This window comes from Uranotaenia lowii, chromosome 2, assembly GCF_029784155.1.
Source record: "Uranotaenia lowii strain MFRU-FL chromosome 2, ASM2978415v1, whole genome shotgun sequence".
Lineage (NCBI taxonomy): Eukaryota > Metazoa > Arthropoda > Insecta > Diptera > Culicidae > Uranotaenia > Uranotaenia lowii.
The window spans coordinates 281,815,747-281,839,950 of record NC_073692.1 but is presented as its reverse complement, the minus strand read 5'-3'; the positions used below and the strand labels follow the sequence as shown (position 1 = coordinate 281,839,950).

Sequence of the window (24,204 nt, the reverse complement as noted above, 5' to 3'; positions counted from 1 at the left end):
GGAAGATCCATATAAATTTGGTTGATAAGCTTTTGAGCTTGACCAATTTTTGATATAAGAGGATTTTTGAGAACGAAAAAATTAGGTATAAAAAAAAATTATTAAAAATCACGACCTCCATTCAGCAGGGGGTGAAGATAAGGACAGGGGAGGGGCTCTCTTATCAGTTTTTCAGCATAAATCCAGAACATATCAAGCAAAAACCACCATAACAACCATTTATAAGTTAGATTGTTTGCGTACGATTAATTTGAGACCCTCCTTTTTTAAGGTCGCGAAGCTTAAATAAACAGATTAAAATTATCAGATCCTTAACACAAATTTATAGGTCAAGATTCAGAATATTAGTTTAAGTTATTTTTGTGTTGCAATTTGAAACTCCAGCTGCAGCTCTCATTTTATAACAGTTGCTTATGAATTATGTTATAATTTGATTAAAAATAATGCCAACAAAACAATACAAATTTGATTAAATTCTGAAAATATCATTCGATTTTGAAAGGTGTAGCAAAGCACACCGGGTCAGCTAGTAGCTAAATAAAAAAAGAACTCTTGGGCGTAAAAAAGAACATTTCTAAGCGAGAATGATTTCAATTAAATTCAAATGATGAATAAATTTATGGCAAGACATACTTGGACGGAAAACACTTGAATAATAAAATAATAGCTAATTGCATTGAATTATAAAATAATTGGATACCAAAATACATGATCGCAGTAAATCCGACAGCCCCCCAAATATAACCAGTAGGGTGTCCCAAAATTGCACAATGTCTGGGAATCTGGGGACTCACCCTCTAAATGGTAGATTAGGATGTGAGAACAAACGTTTGTATGGGGCCGACTAAAAATAAATAATGTTTGGAGGTTCCGCGAAGGCGATCTTTAAAAAAAGTCCACTTTCAAAAAAAGGATTTTAAATAAATTCTGGGTCCAAAAATTTCAACAGAACTTATATATTTCATATTTTTTAAATTTTGTTTGGATTAAATTCCACACGTTAAAAATGAAAAATGAACCGAATTCATGTAAAAATTTAAAATAAGCAAGTGGTTTTCAAGAAAAAAAATTATTTTGGACAAAAATTTTGTACTCAATTGGCCAAAACGTGTATCTAGCGTATAATGTTTTAAAACCAATGCAATCAAAAGAATTTATGTGCACTTAAACTTTGCTGATTAAAGGTTTAACCTTAATAAAAATCACAATTCATGATATTTTTTTATTTAGTTTATCAAATTCTTAAAAGTCTTAATAAAAAGCTACTTGAAAATCAAAACACTTGCATAAAGACTTGGATGGTATAAGGAAATCATAAGAAAGCCATAAGGTACACCGGGATAAGTGTGGACGGTTTTTCGTATAGTTCAACTTTAAAAAATCATTTAAAAATCGGCAGTGAAGCAATTTTCATAAAATAACATTCAATGTGATGCAGAACATGTTGTTTACAAACGCTGATGAGATGAGCTCGATAGAAGCAAAGCGAGAAAAGTTATCACGTAAATTGTAATGGACTGCTGGTGTCTTCACTTACCCCGCTTTATGGGGTAAGTGTGGACGGTAGATTTTCCCTTTGATTTCTCAGGAAATTTTCAAAAAAATTGTGTTTTTTAGGTTGAATACGTTATTTTATTGCTCGAACCGCCCAAAATTTTGAAAAAAATTCATGATACTATAAGTAAGGCATTTTTCAATAATTATTGTGTGTAATTTATGTTGAAACACACGAGATCCGATTTTATCAAAAACACAGAACAAACAAGTACTTTACCCAACTTTACAATACAATAAAATAATACAATTCATGAAGGATAAAGGACACAAAATTGAAAAAATGTGTAAACATCAAGTCTTTTTAAAGCCGTCCACACTTACCCCAGGCAGGGGTTGGAGACAAAATTTTAGTTATTTGTAAATAAACTCTTTTTTCTTCATATTCAACCGCCGTTTTTTTTCCAAACTGGTTGTTTGGAATGTAAGGATTGTTTCAATGTAGAGTTTTTCATCGAGAGCCAGCTAGTTTACGAGAAATTTGCAATTGAAAAAGATGCATATCAACTCGAAGTCGTAGTTGAAAATAGAAAATTCCTAAAAAGTCGCTGAAAACATCCGTTATTGTCTAAATCGTATCTTTTTCACAGTTATTGGATAGATTACAAGTAAATTGAACATTCTGCATTAAAAGTTTGAAAAAATAGTGCACAGTATTGTTTTAATAGCCATCGTTCACACTTACCCCGGTGTACCTTATGCCAAATTTCAGCTGAATTTGACAACGGGAATGGACTGCACTAAATCTCAAGTGTGAAAGGGATTCTAAGACATTGTGTACTGAAGCATAAAATACTGGTTTTTCATTAAATATTTTTGACTTTACCAATCGATTGCATAATTATGTTGATTTTATTAAATGTTTTTATTAAGACGAACATTTCTCCTGAAGACTGCAACTCCATTGGACTTAAAACAAAAAAGTTATGACGGTTCATAGATTGTAAATGAACAAAGAAATGATGGCTTTTGTTTTGCTAAGTGGTTGATGTTTTGCAAATTATTTACTAACAGTACCGTGCATAGTTTAAAACACGTTGGGGTGCACGCAAGAATATCTCCAACTTTACACATATCTAACATTTAACTCCAATGACATTGTTTCTTCAAAATACTATATTTTAAGATTTGATTATTTTTGGTTCTATTATCTGATGCTATCTTGCTCTACAGAATGGTCACTGAGAGATTCTTGAAAACTAAAACTAAAACTTCTCCAGTTTTTAGAGATTATCTGAATGGGAATCAATAACTACTCGAGGAAAAAAAATCAATTCCTGGACCGAAAACCTCGATTTCTATTGAATTTTTACGATGCATGGAAAAACAATGCAATTAATTTCTGTTGATGGTCAAAATGGCAAGAAAATTTGTATGAATGGATCATTAAAATTTTGAAATTAGAATTCATGAGTCTCTGGTTTGGATCTCAATACAAGTTTGGATAAAAACTCGATTTTGGTAGATATGATTTTCGTTCAAAATTCTACAAAATCGAACCCGCTTATATTCTGATTCCTCCCATATAAGTTTTAAAACTTGACTCATGTTTGCTTCATTTTTATAAATTCTCAGTGAATTTTCAACAGAATGTGTTTTGTCGTTTTCGACATATTACAGTTTGAATGAAAATTGTCTAAAATTCTAATTTTGTTGAATTACTGTACGTCAACTCCCACAAATTTGAACCCAAAAATTGGTATTTAGCTGATTTTTTTTTTGCAACAACAAATCAAAATGACAACAACAAAATGTTAGAAAGCGAAGCGTCAATTTCCGAGAGAAAAAACTTTTTTGCAAAAACTTTTATCGCTCGTAAAAAAAATCGATTAGATGAGCTGAATCAGTCTAATGCGCATTTTACGCAGAGATGTCCTGATTTTTGAATATTACCTTTAAAATGTCCTGATTTGCCCTGACTTCTAAAAATATCTAAACGTTAACTCATTTTATTGTTAAAAGGTGAGGAAATCAAACAAATTTCTAATAAAATAGTTTAACCCGATTAACCGATGATAATCTTTGGTTCAATTGATATTTAAATATTGTTTTTCGATATTAACTTCAGGCCATCTAAGGTTCTTCTCGCTTCAATTACATAATTTGAGGCGTCTTAAGCACCTGTATTTTGCCTTTAGTTATGCAATTGAAGCAGAGCTGTATGTTATTTTCATCAATTTAGTGATGACCTGAATAATCCTGATTGTATCATCGCGGTGTCCTGATTTTTGTCAAAACCAACTGACACCCCTGGCAGAGATGCCAGGTGTCCTGATTTATCAGGATTTGTCCTGATTTTCGAGAGACCGTCCTGATTTTTCAAAAACTCTCGAGTTGTCATGATATTTGAAAATTTGTCCCTAAAATGTCCTGATTTTTTTCTGATTTTCATAAAGACTTCTTATATATGGTCGAATTTGTAGTTAAAATATGAAAAAAATCGAATATATTGGTGATAATCTTTCCATTCAACAGGTGGTAATCTTCGGTTCAGATGATATTTAAATTGTGTTCTCGATCCAGCCGATAAGCTGCATAGTGTTGTTGCATAAAACAAGGCGTTTACAGCACCTGTATTGCGCCTTTATTTATGAAATCTAAGCTAAAATCCTTCTAGTTTTCATAAATCAAGAGGTGTCCTGAAAAATCCTTATTTTTAACTTCGCGTTGTCCTGATTTTTGACAAAACCACCTGGCACTCCAGGTACGCATCTATTGTTGGCATACTGCAGATTTAGAATCAATTTTAACAAGGATTATGTTGAAAACTGTGCTTTTTGTGCCCAACCATAATTTATTAATTTTACCAAAGATCCCTTTGATTGACATTCCCGAGCCGCAGATTTCATTTTAAAGATTATTAAAAAATTGCCTCTGGTTGAAATTGTTGCAAAGAAGACGGCCATGTTGCCCAGATACGTGTTTCACCCGTTTCAATTTTCTTCCTACTGCGGGTTTCTTGACTGAAAACTTGGTACGGAAATGTTTGCTTTCTTCAGCCCCTTGTATAAAATTAATTTGCAGAGTGGATTCAATTTGTAAGCTCTAATATTGTGCTGCCTTCAATTGCCTTAGCAATGGTACCTACCTACAATAAAGCTTCCTTGAGATTTCATGGCAAGACCATTTTATTGCGACTTAGATCACCTCCGAATTTACAGTTATCCTGTGCGGTTTATCCGTGCGAACTAAATAATACTATTTGCATGAACTGCAACCGCAAAATTTCAAATCTATCCCTCATGAGGGGGGAAAAGTGTGCGACAATTTAGGAAGAATTTAATGGAAGGTATAATATTTTGCTGCCTGCAGATGCATTAGCCAAGCAATGGTAGACCTATTTACAATAAAACTATCCCAGTTTCATGGCTTATTGCGACTGGTTACTTGAGAGAACGTTTGCTGTTATCCTGCGCGGTTGATCCGTTTGAAGTAAGCAAATGCCAATTGCATGAACCGCAACCGTAATTTTTTTTTTAATTTATCCCTGAAGAGGATGGAATAAATTGAGACAATTTTGGTCTCCTTGTACGACGGAAGTACGAACCTTGTAAGACAATGAGAGAACTTGAGCGTGAAAAATGAGTTAATCATTGGCTCAAAAGTACGCAATGGATTGATCTATTTCCTGCATAGTTTCATAACACAATATCAGAAATATAGTTCAATGAATGATTGTCAGTTTTAAACCAACATGGAATGCAATTCTATTGAAGTAATGAAAAAAGCTTCCTTAAGCCGTTGTCTTAGGAGCTTTTAGCCTACCCATATTACGGGGGATTCGAACGATTATCATTAATATCAAGGTTTGATAAGAAAATATTGGTGTGATGGTGTCAGATAGCGAAATTCAACTTGTACTCGTTGAATCCATTCACCCAACAGGTGGAGTTTTCATGCAATTTCCAACAATTTATAGCATTTTTAAAGTTAATCGGTAGCTGCCATCTTGGAGTCAGATTTCGATATTCGACTTGTACTGGTTCAACCCTTTCAACGAATACCTCCGATTTTCAGTCATTTACAGCATTTTCAAGTTGAGCGGATGCCATCATCTTGGATTTTAAGATGGCGTCGGACATCGAAATTCGACTTCCACTCGTTCAGCCTTTTCACCCAATTCTAAGGTTCCCAGGATTTTTTCAGCACGTATCCGGGCCGAACTAATTCGTGCAATTTTATATTAAAACCTTGCAGGCATTTAATTTTTAAATTGACGAACAAAAATCCGGCATATGTCCAGGAAAATTTTGTAAAAATCCAGAAAACCGCATAAAAATAAAAAAGTTAATAAAAATTTCATCAAAACTCATCGACAGATTTTAATTCGTATTTTAGGCTTAAAAATCTTTTAATGATTTTTGTTATAAAACATACTCAAACATTATAGAGACATGAGCAAAACATTTTGCAAACAAAATTTGTTTTTCCTTTTCATTTGTCAAGTAGAGTAAATAAATCTGGGCATTTTTCAATTAAATCCGGGAAACCGAACAACCGGGCCGGGCCAGACTGTATTAAATTTGTATTAAATATCCAAGCAAACCCGGATAAAACCGGGCAATCTGGCAACCTTACCCAATACCAGTATTGTTGAAGATTCATGAGATTTTCAGTAATTTACAGATTTGAAAAGAAAAGCGGAAGCCGCCACTTTGGATTAATGATGGCGTCAAGCAACAAATTTGTCTCCTTCTAGATGAGCTCTTTCACTCAATAATCATATTGTAGAGATATTCATTTCACTTCCGGTGATGAGAAGTATTTCAAAGATTTTTATATATTTTTTATTTAACACAAAAACAACGCACATGACTTATCCAAAACGTGTAAAAATGAGAGTCTTTATAAAAATGCTTAAAGCTTGAAACAAACTACTCAGTCTATGATTTATGTTTGTGTTTTTAATTGAGCCTTCTATGTTCGATATTAGGTAAGAAATCGTTTAAAAAATTTTAAAAAAATTATAAAATTCACCACAATAAAGATTTTTGTGATTCTTGAAGGATATATTATTTATTCATTAATGCCAGATAAAACTGTAAGTTTACTTACTTTCACATTTCTCATCGATATCCTCCTTCTCACCGATCGATTCCTCTGACCCTTGCTTGAACGCGTACAGCCCAAAATCGCTCAGCTTGACGACCCACCGGGAATCGATTAGACAGTTGGAAGTCCGCAGCGTTCCGTGCCATCGCATCGGGGAATCGTGCAGGTAAATCATTCCCCTCAGAATGTCCGCCACCAGCGATGCCGTGAACATGTTGTCCAACTTGACGTCCTCGTTTTGCAGCACGTCCTGGGATGAAATATGAATGAAACAGATTGATGATTATGATAATGCTGATTGTGGAAAAGGTAACGCTCATGAATATTTCCGGATGGATTCTTGGCAGACGTACCTTCAAACTCCCCCGATTGCAGTACTCGGTGATGATGCAGATGTTGGGCGATTCGGTGCAAGCTCCGATAAATGCGTTCAGGTTATCGTGGCGCATATCGCGCAAAAGTTTCAACTCCTTCTTCATCTCCCGGGTGATGTCCAAACTTTTTTTGTGAACTTTCTTGATTGCGTACAGTTGTCCCCGGTACACCCCGATCGGTGCAAAGATGGTCGAGTAGCGGAAGTCGGTGTCCGGATTAGAGCTCAAACTGACCTGACTGGTTCGAATCAGAGGATGGATCGTCTGAAATGAGTTCAACATTCTAGAAAGACTGATACACACGTAATCTTAAAAGTTAGTTTATTTCCTAAACATGTCACTATCCTAATCTGTGACACAGAACTGCAAAACAGTCACCCTTTTTCTGAATCTCATATTTTTTATCCACGTGAAAACTTATTTTTCCCCCATTCTGTCGTGACTTACCCTCGTCATCTTTTGTGCCGCCGAGTTTTCCTTTTCATTTTCGTGCATTTGAATGTCTCGAAAGTCAACTTTCCAGAGCAAACTATCCAGCTCCTGTTCGTAGCGCCAGTTGCGGTACAGCACCAGGGATATCACCCCGAGCAAAAGTAAAGCGCCACCGGCCACTCCAGCGGATATTTCTCCGGTATAACCTGGTACGTAGGAGGACAAAACATCATGAATAAAACATTAAAAGAAATGGATCACCATATTTATCAGGGCTGATTGGTGGGCTCAGTAATCTCACAGCTGCATTTCGGAGAACTTTCATTTAGATCTATTTTGAGAACATCGTGCTATCTTTTTTACTACATAATTTTTATGTACTTTGGTACTCCTTTTCCTTCATTCCAACTTTGCTTAAACAAACAAAATTCGTTGATTCTTTCTTAAGTTGTTTTTTTCCTTTTCTAAATTCCATATATCCATCCTTTCGTTCTTTTGTTCTTTCGTTCTTTCGTTCTTTCGTTCTTTCGTTTTTTCGTTTTTTTTCGTTCTTTCGTTCTTTCGTTCTTTCGTTCTTTCGTTCTTTCGTTCTTTCGTTCTTTCGTTCTTTCGTTCTTTCGTTCTTTCGTTCTTTCGTTCTTTCGTTCTTTCGTTCTTTCGTTCTTTCGTTCTTTCGTTCTTTCGTTCTTTCGTTCTTTCGTTCTTTCGTTCTTTCGTTCTTTCGTTCTTTCGTTCTTTCGTTCTTTCGTTCTTTCGTTCTTTCGTTCTTTCGTTCTTTCGTTCTTTCGTTCTTTCGTTCTTTCGTTCTTTCGTTCTTTCGTTCTTTCGTTCTTTCGTTCTTTCGTTCTTTCGTTCTTTCGTTCTTTCGTTCTTTCGTTCTTTCGTTCTTTCGTTCTTTCGTTCTTTCGTTCTTTCGTTCTTTCGTTCTTTCATTCTTTCATTCTTTCGTTCTTTCGTTCTTTCGTTCTTTCGTTCTTTCGTTCTTTCGTTCTTTCGTTCTTTCGTTCTTTCGTTCTTTCGTTCTTTCGTTCTTTCGTTCTTTCGTTCTTTCGTTCTTTCGTTCTTTCGTTCTTTCGTTCTTTCGTTCTTTCGTTCTTTCGTTCTTTCGTTCTTTCGTTCTTTCGTTCTTTCGTTCTTTCGTTCTTTCGTTCTTTCGTTCTTTCGTTCTTTCGTTCTTTCGTTCTTTCGTTCTTTCGTAGTTGTTTGTTTTTCGTATTTTTTTTTGTATTTTGATATTTTCTTTTTATTTCTTTTTTTTTTGTTTTTTGTTCGTTTTTTTTCCTTCATCTTAATTTGGAAGATAATTTTAAAGCAATCTAACGGAAGAGACACAATACTTACTGACACACTTTTCTCCCCGGAAACCACATTCTGGCTCTGCTAGTGGTGGATTTGATCCGACCCAGTCGATGGCGTTAAATAGTGTGATGTCCTGAGGGAAGAAATCATATGATAGCTATAAGTATGGTTAGTTAAAAAATAATCTCAAAGGACAATTATGAAAGGTACAGAAAAACATCCAAAATAAAGGAAACAGATGGATGAGAACGGGGCAAAACATCGAACACAGAACTCTCGAACAAGGGAACATAAAAACCATGCTGCACAACATCAAAAGGGTATCCCCTGGATAAGTAGGACTAATGGTTTTTGTAATTCCACATCCGGGCAAATCTTTCCAGCTCATGGATGTGGTTGGTCCGGCTGAGACCAACGACGACGGTTGATGACAAGAAAAAACTGGTTATTCCGAGTAAATGAGTTCCATCTCAGATGGGACCATGGAAAGGTGTAGTCCGAAACAAAAAAGATTAACGCTTGAATTAGTTCGAAAGGGTGATTCTTCATCCTGTCTGTCACAGAAACTTGCGACAAGTTTGGTTTTTCTTGTTTAGGAAAGGAGGAAAAACGATACTCATTACGGAACAATATTTCTTTATTTATCGGACGAGTCGGGTAAAATAAAGTACATATGTATCTAATACGTGGATGAGTTTTTTTTAATTCATTCACATTGAACATAGACAAAAAACATTCCTTTAAGTATTTAATATGAAGAATGAAACAATATAAAAATGCAAAAATAATAACATTAAAAGTTTGCATATTCATTTTTTTTCGGCTTTAGTAAACTCGATTTTAAGATGATACTGGGCCTTTTAGGGACAAAAACAAAGTTAGTCAATGTCAAGAAAAAATCAGATTTTTCAGAACCACATTTCTTTAGACATTTCGACATTTAGACATTTCTTTAAAAACACAAATTCTTATAATTTTATAAAATTCAATATATAATCCATAATAATTACTGGTATCACTGGAGAGCATTCCCTCGATCATCAAAATTCTAATTCATTTAACAATATAAACATTATAAAGGCAAATAACGTTTAGATTTGTGTTTTAAAAAAAAGCAAAGATTTAGTTTTCGTTTTAAATCACTTTAAAAATTCATTGAAACGAGAAATGAAAATAAAAAAGTAGCTTTGAGAACATTTTTACATACATGTCAAAATTACTCAAGGTTTGTAAAATATTCAATGGATAATTTAAATCTTTAATTTGCATATCTTAGATATATCCTTTAGTGTGATAAGAAAAAATTACATATTCAACAAATTTTTCCTATTATTTCAAATAAATCCATGAAATTTGAAAACTTAAACTTAAATGAAAAACTAATTGAATATTTGAATTCACCACTTCCTAGTTAGACAAAATTAGTTCTATTATTTTTGAATGAATATATCATAATTGTGATCTTAAAATTCAAAATTTTTATTTTGAATTGAAATTAACAGGTTTTTTTCCTATATTGTAATATAAATTCCTATAACTTCTACTTCAATTATGAATCTCAAAATTCCACTCCAGAATACTGATCTCTCACATTTGATTTATATTTTTATTTTATTTTACATGACGTAAGATTTAATCTTCTGAAATTGATTTTTGAAATCTTGGTCTAGATTGTGAGCTTGTTTAGACCTTTATTTGCTGAAAAATTCAGTAAAGCTGTTTTTGTTATTAAAAACAATTTTTGTTCTACAAAATACCATTGATATTGATGGAAAATATACAATTATGAAACAAAATATTTTTAGACAAGTTTTCTATTCCATCTTTTTTAACCAACTACCATTAATTTTTTTCTCCATAAAATCAATCCAGCAGATTTACAACATGGCTGTTTCCCAATGTGCAAAAATGTGCTATAAAAATATGAATCTCTGTCTGAAATATTTACTAATAAATTCTGAATATTGGCTGCTAAATTCAGAAACACATGTACCTATGTATTAGAGTGGAAAAGGATGTGTGGGAAAAATTTCATGATCGAATTTTGAAAACTGATCAGGTATATTTATGTAAATTGGCCAAAAAACTGACCTAAGCAAAATTTCAGCTGACATGATTTGATCTGATGACACCAGATTTCGACGTTTTATGAATTCTTAAGTCATTTTAAACATTCGATTTTTTTCTTTTAAATCACGTCCTATTGAACTGAAATTTTGCATAGGTCAGTTTTTTATTTAGGCCGTCCTACAAAATGTATGTGGTCGGCTTTCGAAATTAGACATGACTAAGCTTGCCAGATTGCCCGGTTTTATCCGAGTTTGCCCGGATATTTGATGCAAAATTTCGAGAAAGTCCGGTCCGGCCCGGTTGCCCGGGTATCGTGAAAAAAGTCTGGATATTGCCCGGATTTTTTCACAATTTTTACAAAGAAACCAAAAAAAAAATCAAAGTTTTTGAGTAAGTTTCAGCAAAATTGATTAACGGTATGGAAATTTTCAACGGTTGTTTCAAATAATTTCGCTGATTTACTTTTATAAACCTTTAAACATCTAAGTGTTCCAAAAAGCTTTTGGAAGTCTGCAATTACATTAATAAAATATTAATTTCATTTCTTTTTGCATTTTTTCTTCGCTTTTATATATAATAACACCTAAATTTTGCCCGGTTTTTGCCCGGTTTTTGGATTTGAAAAATTGAAATCCATGCCCGGATTTTGCCAGGTTTTTTTGAAAAAATGCCCGGAATTGCTAGGCCCGGATGGGAGTGGAAAAAATTCTGGCAACCTTAGACATGACCCATTTTGCTGCCACCCTAGATGTATTTTTTCAATCGAAACAAAATTTTAATTGCAAGAAAAAAAATTGTGCCATGTATTTCGAATCAAATGGATTTAAAATTGTAATTCACATTTGGATGCTGAATTCAAATCTTTCAAATCTATAAGATAACAATTTGAGTCAGATTTGGCTAAAGGAATCTGGATTCTGCTAAACTATCTGAAATAAATCATTTAAACTCAAAAACTAAATAAAAACTTTTCATTTATAGAGATATTCCTAGACCAAAGGATATATTCCAACAGAAAGCTGCGTTCCGAATTAAAATTTCAACTCTCTAAAAATTCATTAGAATTTTTTCAAAAGTTAAACTAAAATAACATTTTAAGATATATTTTTTGACTCTATTGTGTTGTGAGCCTACTTGGTTGAATGATTCAACTGAATCAAAGCAATCGAAAGATTCATTTTGCCGTCCGTCGATTGGAACAAAAATTGGGTTGAGGTTCAAGTTAAAAAAAACCCAGCAATAAAGATTCCTTTTAATTCAACCACCGTAAATGAAAAGTTCAGATACCGGTATTTCAATAGCAACTTACTATCTTCTTCAGCGAGCGTTTTCGATTGATTCAATCGCTCACTGAAGAAGAAAGCAAGTTGCTATCGAAATACCGGTATCTGAACTTTTCATTTACCGAGGTTGAATTAAAAGGAATCTTTCGATTGCTTCGATATTTTTTGAACTTGAACATCCGCCCAATTTTTGTTCCAATCGACAGACGGCAACAGTACTTTAAATTTACTCTTCTCGAATTTTGGACATAACCGAGTGAAAAATTAATGTTAAAAATTGAAAAAAATGAAAACATCTTAATCCTAATCCGCTCTTGAGTGTCAATATGACACTAATGGAAGTTTTAAAGCACTTTTTTCAGACGCATCAAAACAAAACAATTTCCGCGGGGACCCCTAATGAAATAATGAAATCTTTCATTTTGCATCATTAGCTTTTTTACATCATTAGTGTCAAGACAGAATAACCGATTTCCAAATCTGAACGCATTTTCCAGTTTATGTCGATTTAGTGTTCACAGGACTCGATAAGAGAAAAAAGAGGAAAAAATGGACGGATTGCATCAATCTAATGGAAAATCCTGAATTTTGATTTTTAATATGTTTTAAGGTTCATAGTAAGAAAGTTAATAAAAGTAGGCGTAACATGTACTTTAAAATTTTTGGTCGAAAATATAATGTATTTTTATCGACCAAACCATCAATCAAATAGGAGCCCCACAAGAGATTTAAGCATAAGGAAAATATTGTTGACAGGGACTAGACTCTTCCAATCATGAAATGTTTTTTTTTACTTTAATTTCACAAACTTAGATTACATAATTTGGATAACATCAACGCCGATTACATTCATGGGAAAGGACAACTACCATGCACAGTCAGTACAACAATTTTTCCCACACCGTCAACTCACCTGAATCTGAGACTGATTGGACGGTTTTCGCCCCAAAAACACCCAATGGACGAGAGAGAAAGCGAGTGCATTAATTACAAAATTGGATCGAAATCTTGGCTCCGATGATGCACATAATTCATCATCATCATCAGTACCTCTTAGTAAAATTTGGATGGCATACTCACCGGAATAGTGTCAATGTCCGGGGTGCTAAATCGTCCGATGGGAAACAGTCCGTATTCACTCTCCAGGGATGCCGAGGGGATGGGCTTCCTGGCCAGGATGGTGTAGTTCCCGGTGGCGTCGCCATTCTCATCGATGTGAATCAGATAGCTGCGAAAAGGGGAAGGAAAATAGGATTGATCACTGAGCACTAATTTTTCACTAAAGATACTGAGGCAATGGAGAAAAAATTATCATAGTTGGACGAACTGATTGGAGTAAAATTACTAGTCTTTTAAACCTACCCCATGGCGCTCATGTAGGCCCGGCCTTTGATGGCGGCGATAATTGCGCTGCCATTTTTGGGATTTCCTCCATCCAGAAGGACCCGAAGCAGGGCATTAGCATACAAATGGACCGCATCATAGAGGTACGCTGCTTCAGCTCGAATCTAGGTAAGAGGTATATCACAGATGGGGAGAAAGAAAAAAAAAGGAATGTATATTAATCGTTATTGGCAAATGGATGATCAATTCTTTTTACGTCCCGGGGCAGCGTCGACTATCGGTGGGAGATTTAGTTACAGGCACTCAATCAATCATCATTGTGGTGGAAAAATTGAACACGACGCGTAAATTTATTCTCCGGTGAAGAGAAAAATATACTTTTCATATTGAGGCTGTTACAGTCAGTGAAATACATGACAGAAGATCGAATTGTTGGAATAGAGCAGGGATGAGCAACCCGCGGCCCGCGGGCCGCATGTGGCCCGCGAGACGTTTTTGTGCGGCCCGCGAAGCTTTTTTCAAATTTTTAAGCCTAAACTTTTTTCTACAATAGATTGTTAAGAAAATTTATATGGCTTGATCAAATATGCAATTATCTGCATTTGCTCCACCTCAATCATTGTTTCTGGGATTATAAGCATGAATATGTTCTGTTCAAGGCATAAAAGCAATATTGTTTATTGGCATAACGTAATACTGGATTTTTTTTCAATTCAGGATACATTTTTCCTAATTATTTAACTCCAAACACTTTTAAAAAAGCCAAAAATCGGGAACTACAAATGATCAAAGGTATTTCGAAGTGGGTTAGTGAAGTCATTATTTTTATTTCAAACAAAGTTGTATGATAAAAAAATATGCCCGGGAGATATTTTTTTTAAAATTATTCTGTCCAATTCGGCAAAAAGGCTTGTTCTGTTAGCATTCAAATACTGGCAAAAAAATTGAAAACAAAACCTTGGGAAATATATTCTATTTCTGAAGATTGACGAAAATTACGAAAGTGTAATAATAATGCCTGGGTGAACAATTTTAGATTTTTTATCAACATGAATAAGGCGGCATCTAAATTACCGACAAAAATTATTAGTTTTTGATAAAAACAATAGATATCTGAAATTCTGTGATTTGACCCAAAAGGTCTTTAGCGATTATCTGTGATGCTTTTTCAGAAAATTGATAGAAAGTTTGTAACAAACATCGGTAAATTTAGTAATTTGATTTATAATTAGCATTCTACATTACCAAAGTCATGATATAGTTTTTAAAATCCTATCCCAATGATATTTAATAAAGATTTAAAATTATAAAAATCTAGATAATAATTCTAGAATCGAGAATGTTGTTTTGAAGTTGTTTTGAAAAATATGTGAAATTTAACATTATTCAGTGATTTTGAAAACTTGGCTCAACATCTCAATGCAATGATCCAATACAGAACTCCGATTTAAAAAAAAAACAAGGGTTTCACCGTTTGTTGGAAAAAAATCTAGGCTTTGAGGACAAGTTTCAATTGTTGAAAAAAAAAAACAACCGAAAGTCAATTTGCCATTTAAAACGTTTTGATACTTGTAGCACATGTTGAAAACTTGACCATGCAAAAACATTATCAAGATCTTCAATTTAGTTCGGCCTAAAATTTTTTTTTACAACAAGTGTTTTATTTTCGCATGCTGTGATGCAACAATAGCTCAATTTCTATCACGTACGGCTGAAATAGAAACAGTGCAGTAAAAAATACAACGCTCAATGATCTTGAAAACATTTTGGCATGGTAAAATTTTCAAAATGTGCTACATGTGTCAAAACTTCTACCACATTTTCTCAACACGAGTGAACTTGAAGAAGACGATGATTTCTTCCAATATATATTTTTCACACTCTTTGTTATCACTCTTGTAATCTTCAGAAGATTTTTATATAGAAGTGATGACGAATATTATCATCAGCTTCAACAAGAATGTTGTAAGAACGAATATTCGCCAAGAAGAGCTATTAAAAAATTGAGAGAAAACAAAAATGACTAAGATGTAGTGATGTACCTTTTCAATATCGTGTATTTAAAAATTCGTGTTGAATTTCTGTTCTTAAACACGTGAATTCGTTTATTTTTTTATTTTTTTTAGATTTGTTTTGCTCTTCTTATTATTAAAAAAAAAGTTATTTTAAGTGCGGCCCGCCGACAAGATTTCAAATTAAAATTGGCCCGTTGGATCAAAAGGTTGCTCACCCCTGGAATAGAGGGTTTTGATAGAATCGTAAAATTTGCGTAAGTTTGAAATTTAATATCTTTTATTGAAAAAATATCACGATTCTTATCAGGGGGCGTTTTGTAATCAAAATTTTAACAGGTTTCGTCGTCGATAAAAACGCCCATCGGTTTTCCACATAACACTTGATCGTATAATTTACGGGCTCTTAGTTTGACAAAAACAGCTTGTTTTTGACTCCGCTTCGGCTTCTTCTGCTTCTTATATGTCTTTAGACTCAATCTTATCTTGGCACGATAGACGGTGCTGCGAGGAGATCCCACTTTTTGCCCACATCTTCTTACTGGCGTAAGCACGCATGACTTTCCGGCCCAAAGTTTTGTCCACCAAACCCGTTTATTTTTCCCAAATTTTATGTTGTCCACAAAGATGCTTTCCTTTCCATACTTTCGAATCGTATTTTATTCATTTTTGCTATCTACCTAAGAAAACTTTTGTGGAGGAACAACATTTGTGCATCATATTTTAGCGATTTTCGAGGGAAATGCTTCCCATTTTCACAAAAATTATGAAAACTGGCGCTCACGCTACACAGATTTTTAACTTGAACAATAAACAGCAATACACTGCGGAAATCAGCTTTTTAAACATTTTTCGCAAAAAAACAGGGTTGATTCAAAATCGTGCTTAGACATAATGCCCCAGAATAGAAAATATTCAAGCTCATCGGAGTGCTGACCCGTGAAACTACTCGAAAATAGCTTTTAATCAAAGTTTTAAGGAATAGTTATTCGTAATAATTTAGAAAACTGATCGCTTACTTGAGAATTCACTTCGAATAATCAAATTTCAATGCTATCTCTGTGGTATCCCGACGAGCGAGTCAAACTGCAAGAGTATTGAGATAATAAATAGCGAGCATAATAGAGAGCAGGGCTCAGCCTCCAAGAAACTCTAATTCCAGATACAGCCATTCACCCAAACATAATCAAAGGTTATCAGTTTTTATCAAACAAAAGTCCTTCCAATCCATACAGCAGGGGCGTTGGCCTAGGAATTAAAAATGGTTTTCCATTTACACCAGTTACAATACAATCCACCCTCAATGTATTATGTGTAAGAATTGAAGCTCCAATCAAAATTTCTGTCGTTTCTCTCTATGCCTCACCCTCCCTCCCTTTCCAAGATTATACCAAAGGTATTGAAGACCTGATTTCACAAATTCCTACTCCGTTCATAATTCTTGGGGATTTTAATGCCCACTCAACTGAATGGGGGAGCAAAAACATCGACAGAAGAGGAAACTTTATCGGGGATTTCGCTCAAACCAACTATCTTAACATCCTAAACGATGGGTCACCTACCCGACTATGTCCACACACAGGCAATACCTCCGCAATAGACCTTAGCTTAACATCTGGTTCCTTAGCATCCAAATTCAAATGGAAGGCTCTCACCGACAGTGGGGGGAGTGATCACTTCCCTATTGTGATTAACCTTGAACACCCCTCTCCAATAGCCGCTACACGTCCCCGCTGGCGTTATCAAGAAGCTAACTGGCCCGAATACCAAAATCATGTCGACCATCTCCTTTCCCTAAACCAAACTACATCTATCCAGAATTTCAATGAAATTCTATTAGAAGCGGGCTCTAAATTCATTCCCCGCACTAGCGGAATTCCCGGCAAAACTGCTGTCCCCTGGTGGGGACCTGAGGTTCGAGATGCTATTAAGCAACGAAGAAAAGCACTAAGAGCTCTTAGACGTTTACCTCAGAATCATCCTGATAAACCCACTGCACTAACTCTTTTCAAAAACGCCAGATCCCTTGCAAGATCTGCAGTACGAACCGCAAAAAACGACTGTTGGTTGAAATTCACTGAAGAAATTCATCCTAATACCCCTTCCAAAGTCCTATGGAGTAAAATTAAAATCCTGAATGGTGAACCTCGTAGAAATCAGTACCATCTTCTACTTAACCGACAGTTTACAAATGATCCCTCCCTCCTTGCCGAAGCCTTCAGTTCTCACTTTTCCAACACTAATCCTCCTCCCAACCAAAACCTCTCATCAACCAATTCCAACCCTTCTCCGAATCCTACCTCCCACATACATAGCCCATACAATTCCGATTTTACTCCTCAAGAACTTTTCTCTGCCCTTCACAAAGTCCATGGTCTCTCCTCCGGAATTGACGATATAGGTTACCCATTCTTGAAAAACTTGTCTCTTATGGCCAAAACAGTTCTCTTAGATATATTCAATAATATATGGGACCAGGGGTTCATTCCTGACAGTTGGAAACGAGGCCTGGTTATTCCAATCCCCAAACCCCAGAAAGATCCTAACAACATTGACAGCTACCGCCCTATAACGCTTCTCGACTGCACTGGCAAAATCATGGAAAGATTAGTCAACCATCGTCTGAACACTATCCTTGATGAAAAACACCTATTGGACGATCGACAGTTCGCTTTCCGGCCCGGTCGTTCTACAGATGACTACCTATGCCACCTTGAAGCCATTCTAGATGACGCCTTAAATCGAAGTCAACATATCGAACTATTGTCTTTGGATTTGTCCAAGGCGTTTGACCGTGTAGATCAAAATGCAATACTTTGCACCTTACGCGAATGGGGAATTGAAAATCGACTATTCCAATATATTCGAAGCTTTCTTACTAATCGCTCCATACAAGTCCTCGTCAATGCCACTCTCTCCAGCCCAAAATCCGTGCTTACCGGAGTTCCGCAAGGATCCGTGATATCTCCCACCTTATTTCTAATAGCAATAAACTCCATATTTAAAATAATCCCCGATAACATAAAAATTTTAGTTTACGCCGACGATATCCTATTGATATCAATCTCTCCTTTCGCCCGTCTCACACGTCAAAGATTACAAACAGCCGTAAATAAGGTAGCTACTTGGGCCCCAACCATGGCACTGTGGTCCGAAAGGGTTAAAAGTGGAACTTTTTTCATAGTGCCTCTGTTTTTCATTTTATCTCTTAAGTGTCTTCAGAACATTTGCTTCTTCAAACATTCTTCATAATTTGAAATTATCAAAAGTTAGTCAAAGCCTACTATAAAAAAATTGAAAATTCTAACTTTTTTAGTTCACTACATAGAGCATTGTTTTATACTACAAAGTTGTAGAATACAAGAAAATATGAAACTTTGTTGAATACACCAAAACTCTATCTCTTATCAGAGCAGAGTTATAAAGGTTTTATTTTAAAAGTTATTTAAAAGTTAGTTTTTTAAACTTAACTATAGTTAGATGAGGACTTAAATGAATGAAATGTTCTAAACATTTGTTGAGACATTCAAATCCCACGTTTTGCACAAGATTGCAACATTCTACGACGTTTCCAAGCCAACTTATTGCATTTTTAAGTTTTATTTTTACTCAACTTCACGAGCGTTTATTGCAAAAACGTGCAAGTGGATTTTTAAAACTAATAAACCAAATTGAAGCTTGAACTTAGTGCAACAAATTGGTGTTAGCGCCATTTGTCTCCACGCGCTCATATTCGAACACAACAAACATATATTTGATATGTTCTACGTGTTTCCATACAAAAAATGGAAAAATTGATTTCCAGGCTACACAGATGCTACGCAAAACGAAGGCAGAAGGCAGTTAAAAATAATTTTTGTATGGAAACACGCAAAACACATCAAAGGTATGCTTGTTGTGTTAAAATATAAGCGCGTGGAGACAAATGGTGCCGACACCAATTTGTTGCACTAAGTTCAAGCTTCAATTCGGTTTATTAGTTTTAAAAATCCACTTGCACGTTTTTGCAATAAACACTCGCGAAGTTGAGTAAAAATAAAACTTAAAAATGCAATAAGTTGGCTTGGAAACGTCGTAGAATGTTGCAATCTTGTGCAAAACGTGGGATTTGAATGTCTCAACAAATGTTTAGAACATTTCATTCATGTAAATCCTCATCTAACTATAGTTAAGTTTAAAAAACTAACTTTTAAATAACTTTTAAAATAAAACCTTTATAACTCTGCTCTGGAAAGAGATAGAGTTTTGGTGTATTCAACAAAGTTTCATATTTTCTTGTATTCTACAACTTTGTAGTATAAAACAATGCTCTATGTAGTGAATTAAAAAAGTTAGAGTTTTCAATTTTTTTCTAGTAGGCTTTGACTAACTTTTGATAATTTCAAATTATGAAGCATGTTTGAAGAAGCAAATGTTCTGAAGACACTTAAGAGATAAAATTAAAAACAGAGGCGCTACGAAAAAAGTTCCACTTTTAGCCTTTTCGGACCACTGTGCATGGGTTTTCAGTTCTCCCCGGATAAATCAAAACTCCTGCATCTCGGCCCTCACAGGAAAAAGGTCAATAAATTACCCCCCTTAACAATGAATGGTCAAACCATCCCGCGAGTGCGCTGCACTCGACTGTTGGGTGTATGGATTGATGATAAGTTGAACTTCCTTACGCATCTCAATCAAATCAGAAAAAATACAAACAACAAAATTAACATACTTCGTATTCTAAGCAAAACCCCTAGCCACGCCAATCGCGATTCCCTTTACCGATTCCTACACGGCTGGCTACTCCCTTCAACACTATACGGTTTGGGTCTTGTTAGTAGAACTGGTCCATCTCTATATCAAAAGCTTGAACCTCTGTACAACAGATGCATCCGAATCATTGGCTCAGCATTTGTTACCAGTCCAATCGTTTCTATCATGGCTGAAAGTGGACAACATCCATTCAAATATCTTATCGCCAAATCTCTAACCTCCAAATCGCTAAGATGGCTCGCCATTGGTGGCAGCGATGAGGCTCCATTAATTCCTCGCACAAACTCCTTACTCTTCGAAATGTCTAACACCTCCCTTCCAAACACTTGTCCTAGGAGAAAGACTCCGTTTCGATATTGGACTGAAAAAGTCCCCCGCATTGACTTGTCCCTTTCCCTCAATATTAAAGCTGGACAGCACCCACTTACTGTTCTACCATTTTACTACAGTCTTGTCCAGAACAAATACTCATCAACACCACATATCTTCACCGATGGCTCGAAAACCGCGGACGGACGGGTCGGGTGTGGTATTATCGATCCTCACGACCAACGCAGCATCGCTCTACCGACACAATGCTCTGTTTTCAGCGCCGAGGCCTATGCTTTACTCAACGCCTTACTAAACATTACTAATCTTTCCCCTCCCACAACTATTTTCACAGATTCCGCCAGCGTACTGAAAGCAGTTCAATCCGGTAACATCAAACATCCGTGGATATCCTCGATTGCCGACGAAGCCCTGAACAAGAAAGCTACCCTCGTCTGGATACCTGGTCATGCAGGCATACCAGGCAACGAGGCCGCCGACCGACTCGCCTCGATTGCTACAAATCTCGATCCCCTACCTACTCCCATCCCGCAACAAGACGCATATCGCTATATTAGTAATAGACTGTCCCTCGCCTGGGAAGAAAACTGGGCAATAAACCGAACAGCCAAGCTAAGGGAAGTCAAAAACACCACTCAAAAATGGGCCGACAGACCCAACCCCAAAGAAAGGACCGCACTCACCCGGCTCCGTATCGGGCATACCCGAATTACCCAATCTTACCTTCTCGATAGAGAGGACCCCCCTATTTGCCCCGCGTGCAACTGTCCAGTTACAGTTAAACACATTTTGGTTAACTGCCAAATTTATGAAAATCAAAGATCTCTTTGCGAATTGGCTGACAACTTGCGTGAAATTTTATCTAATTGCCCTGACGAAGAGAAAAAGTTAATTACCTTTCTCAAAAATACCAAACTTCTATCCCAAATCTAGTCGTTGTCCGATCCGGACCTGCGTACCGTCACCCGAATTTGTTTCTCAACAAAACCGCACATGCGTTCGGACAAAATGTTTCCTTAAATCCGGTCTTTTATGCCACCAGGACTTTTTGTTTCCCTATAGAGACGGACCTGATTACCGTTAGAACAACCAGTTTCCTGATACATCTGGTCTTTATTACCGTTGAAACAATTAAATCCGGTCTTTTATGCCACCAGGACTTTTTGTTTCCCTAAAGAAACGGACCTGATTACCGTTAGAACAATCAGTTTCCTGATACATCTGGTCTTTATTACCGTTGAAACAATTTGTCCCACCATCCGGACCTGCGTGCCGTCCCTGGAAACAATTTCGAAATAAAACAAGAAACGACAGGATTAGGGAAGAATGCCACCTAGTGGTAAATTCCTGGCAAAAAAAAAAAAAAAAAAAAAAAAAAAAAAAAAAAAAAAAAAAAGAGCAGGGCTCAGTCTAGATAGGACCGGCAAGCGGTCCAGATGGGAATACCATAATCTCCAGAAAATCCATGAAAGTGTACAGAGTCCGATAATTGAACTGTTTCTTAACTTTAACAGTGACTATTACGAAACACACAAAATTGAATATTATGACCTCTTGTCACTTTGGCTTATGGGCCTCGAACCTTAACCTAGTACTTTGATTGTTCCAGGCTTGGAAACGGTAGAAAGACATATGTATATTCCAAAAACGATAAGGTAGGGGTTATCAAGCTACAGTGGCGACACCTATTGTGGTGAAGATCATTAAGATGCGCTAAAGCTTTTACTAAATATACTGTTTAAGTTGTGTACTAAATGCTCTACTAAAACTCCAATAAAACATAAACTAATAATTTTGTCCTTGGCTTTTTTTTTTCGTGTTTTATAAAGGGACGCAGTCCTTAATTTTAAAAACCTAATAAAATTAGGTGACAGTTCTCGATCAAGATGTCAAAACAGGACACGCTTAGGCTAGATAGCACATATTTAACTTGGAATTCCCACAACTTTGATAAGTCATGCGTGTTGTTTTTAAGTTAAATAAACCCAATAAGAACATAGAATGGGGCTCGAGTGATAGTTAAAGCGCGACACAAAAATAAGATTTTTTCCCAGTATTAAAGCCAAAATAAGGTTTTTCGACTAAGTGACGGTTTACTTACCTCATTTAATATTACGTTCAAATGGAGTTTTGTTTGTTCGAACGTTCCAGAAGCAGTACTTTGTAATCAAAGTCCTTGGTATCTTATTCCAAATTCCATCGGAAAGGCAGGAACATAATATCCATTTTCGAGTACTTTTTTCTATCTTTTGGAACTGCAACTGTGATAGTGTACTCAACCATGTCGGACAGTGAAACCGCACCAAAACGGCTTCGAAGCAATTATGGTGATAACTGCAAAAGTCCCAGTGATATGAGCGTGCTGGAATTATCTCACATAGTTAAATCCCAGTTTGAATCTCATCAGAAAAATTCGCGTGCTGATATGAAGAAGCTGGGTGAAAAACTGACGACCCAAATGGAGTCCTTGAGACGAGAACTGAATGCTGATATGATCAAGTTAAGTGAGGACCATAACAAAACTGTAACTGAACTTCAACGAACTATATCCGACGTTAAGGAAGACAACACTAATTTGTACGAGAGAAGCAAAAGATCAAATGATCTTATTGTCAACGGTGTTCCATACGTTCAAAACGAGGATTTACAATCGTATTTTCAATCGTTGTGTCGTGCTCTTGGTTACAAAGATAACAATATCCCACTAGTGGATGTTCGCCGCCTGCTGAGAGGAACTCCTGAGAATGGTGTGGCTTATGTCATACTGATACTGTTTGGCATCACTGTCCAAAGGAATGATTTTTATGCGAAATATCTTCAAAACAGATCTCTGTCACTCACCGATATTGGTTTCCCTATCAGAAAGCGTGTTTATGTGAACGAGAATCTATCCATAATAAATCGAGAGTTGAGATCCAAGGCTCTGCTGCTCAAACGAAATAATTTGCTGATCGACGTTTTCACTCGGGATGGAGTTATCTTTGTGAGAAGGAGTTCCAGTGATAATCCGGTAGCGATCACAAATGTGCTTGACCTTGAACTTCTCATTGAACGACTGTCTACTAATGGAACAACCGCGATACCACCAACCATGGCCCAGGAACCCGCCAATCCCACATCATAAATCAGCTATTGGTTACTACCGTTGTGTACGCACACACAAAATTTTCGAGGCCGAAATTTAGCAAAATTTTGCTCAAATTTGACCAGCTAGAAACTTAGCAATCAATTTAGCTAATTTTTCGAACTAAAATTTTAGCAAACTAGAAAAAAGTTAGCCGCTGCAGTTTTTACTCAAATTTCTAGCAAAAACCGTAAAAAAAAATTGCCCGGATCCGTAATTTCATGTTTCTTTATTTTTTCTCTGGAGAACCAGGGGAATGTTTGAATATTGAATGGAATACACAAATTTCATTCACTTATAATTTATTTTTCATATTTTTAAATATTTTTTTCACACTTTTCGTAAAACGGAAGTGTTGCGGGTTTCGTGTTGCAGTTTGAACCTTGAAGAAAAAAAAAACAAACACACAAATTAGAAATTAAAAAGTTGGAGAATCTAAATACTTTAAGATCGGACCTTACCTGTAAGCATCCGGTGTCGATTCAGCTACCATTTAGTTGTGGAGTTGGCCACCACAGGAACCACCAGCAACGAACATCCGGAACCGCACTTAATCGTAACAGCTTTTTATTTTTCTC

The 24,204-nt window shown here is 35.8% G+C and overlaps 1 protein-coding gene across 3 annotated transcripts in view; it reads right to left on the bottom strand.

The window, feature by feature from the left end:
* Window positions 1-24,204, bottom strand: part of LOC129744564 (speract receptor) — a 161,373-nt gene that overhangs the window by 8,951 nt on the left and 128,218 nt on the right. The window contains exons 8-14 of one of the 3 annotated variants that reach the window (XM_055737150.1): window positions 13,427-13,572; window positions 13,145-13,292; window positions 12,978-13,001; window positions 8,754-8,844; window positions 7,428-7,618; window positions 6,960-7,244; window positions 6,610-6,856 (exon numbers count right to left, since the gene is read on the bottom strand). In XM_055737150.1, coding sequence (XP_055593125.1) covers window positions 6,610-6,856; window positions 6,960-7,244; window positions 7,428-7,618; window positions 8,754-8,844; window positions 12,978-13,001; window positions 13,145-13,292; window positions 13,427-13,572 — 1,132 coding nt within the window. The remainder of the gene's footprint in view (window positions 1-6,609; window positions 6,857-6,959; window positions 7,245-7,427; window positions 7,619-8,753; window positions 8,845-12,977; window positions 13,002-13,144; window positions 13,293-13,426; window positions 13,573-24,204) is intronic. The other 2 variants (XM_055737151.1, XM_055737152.1) reach the window with 2 other exon arrangements.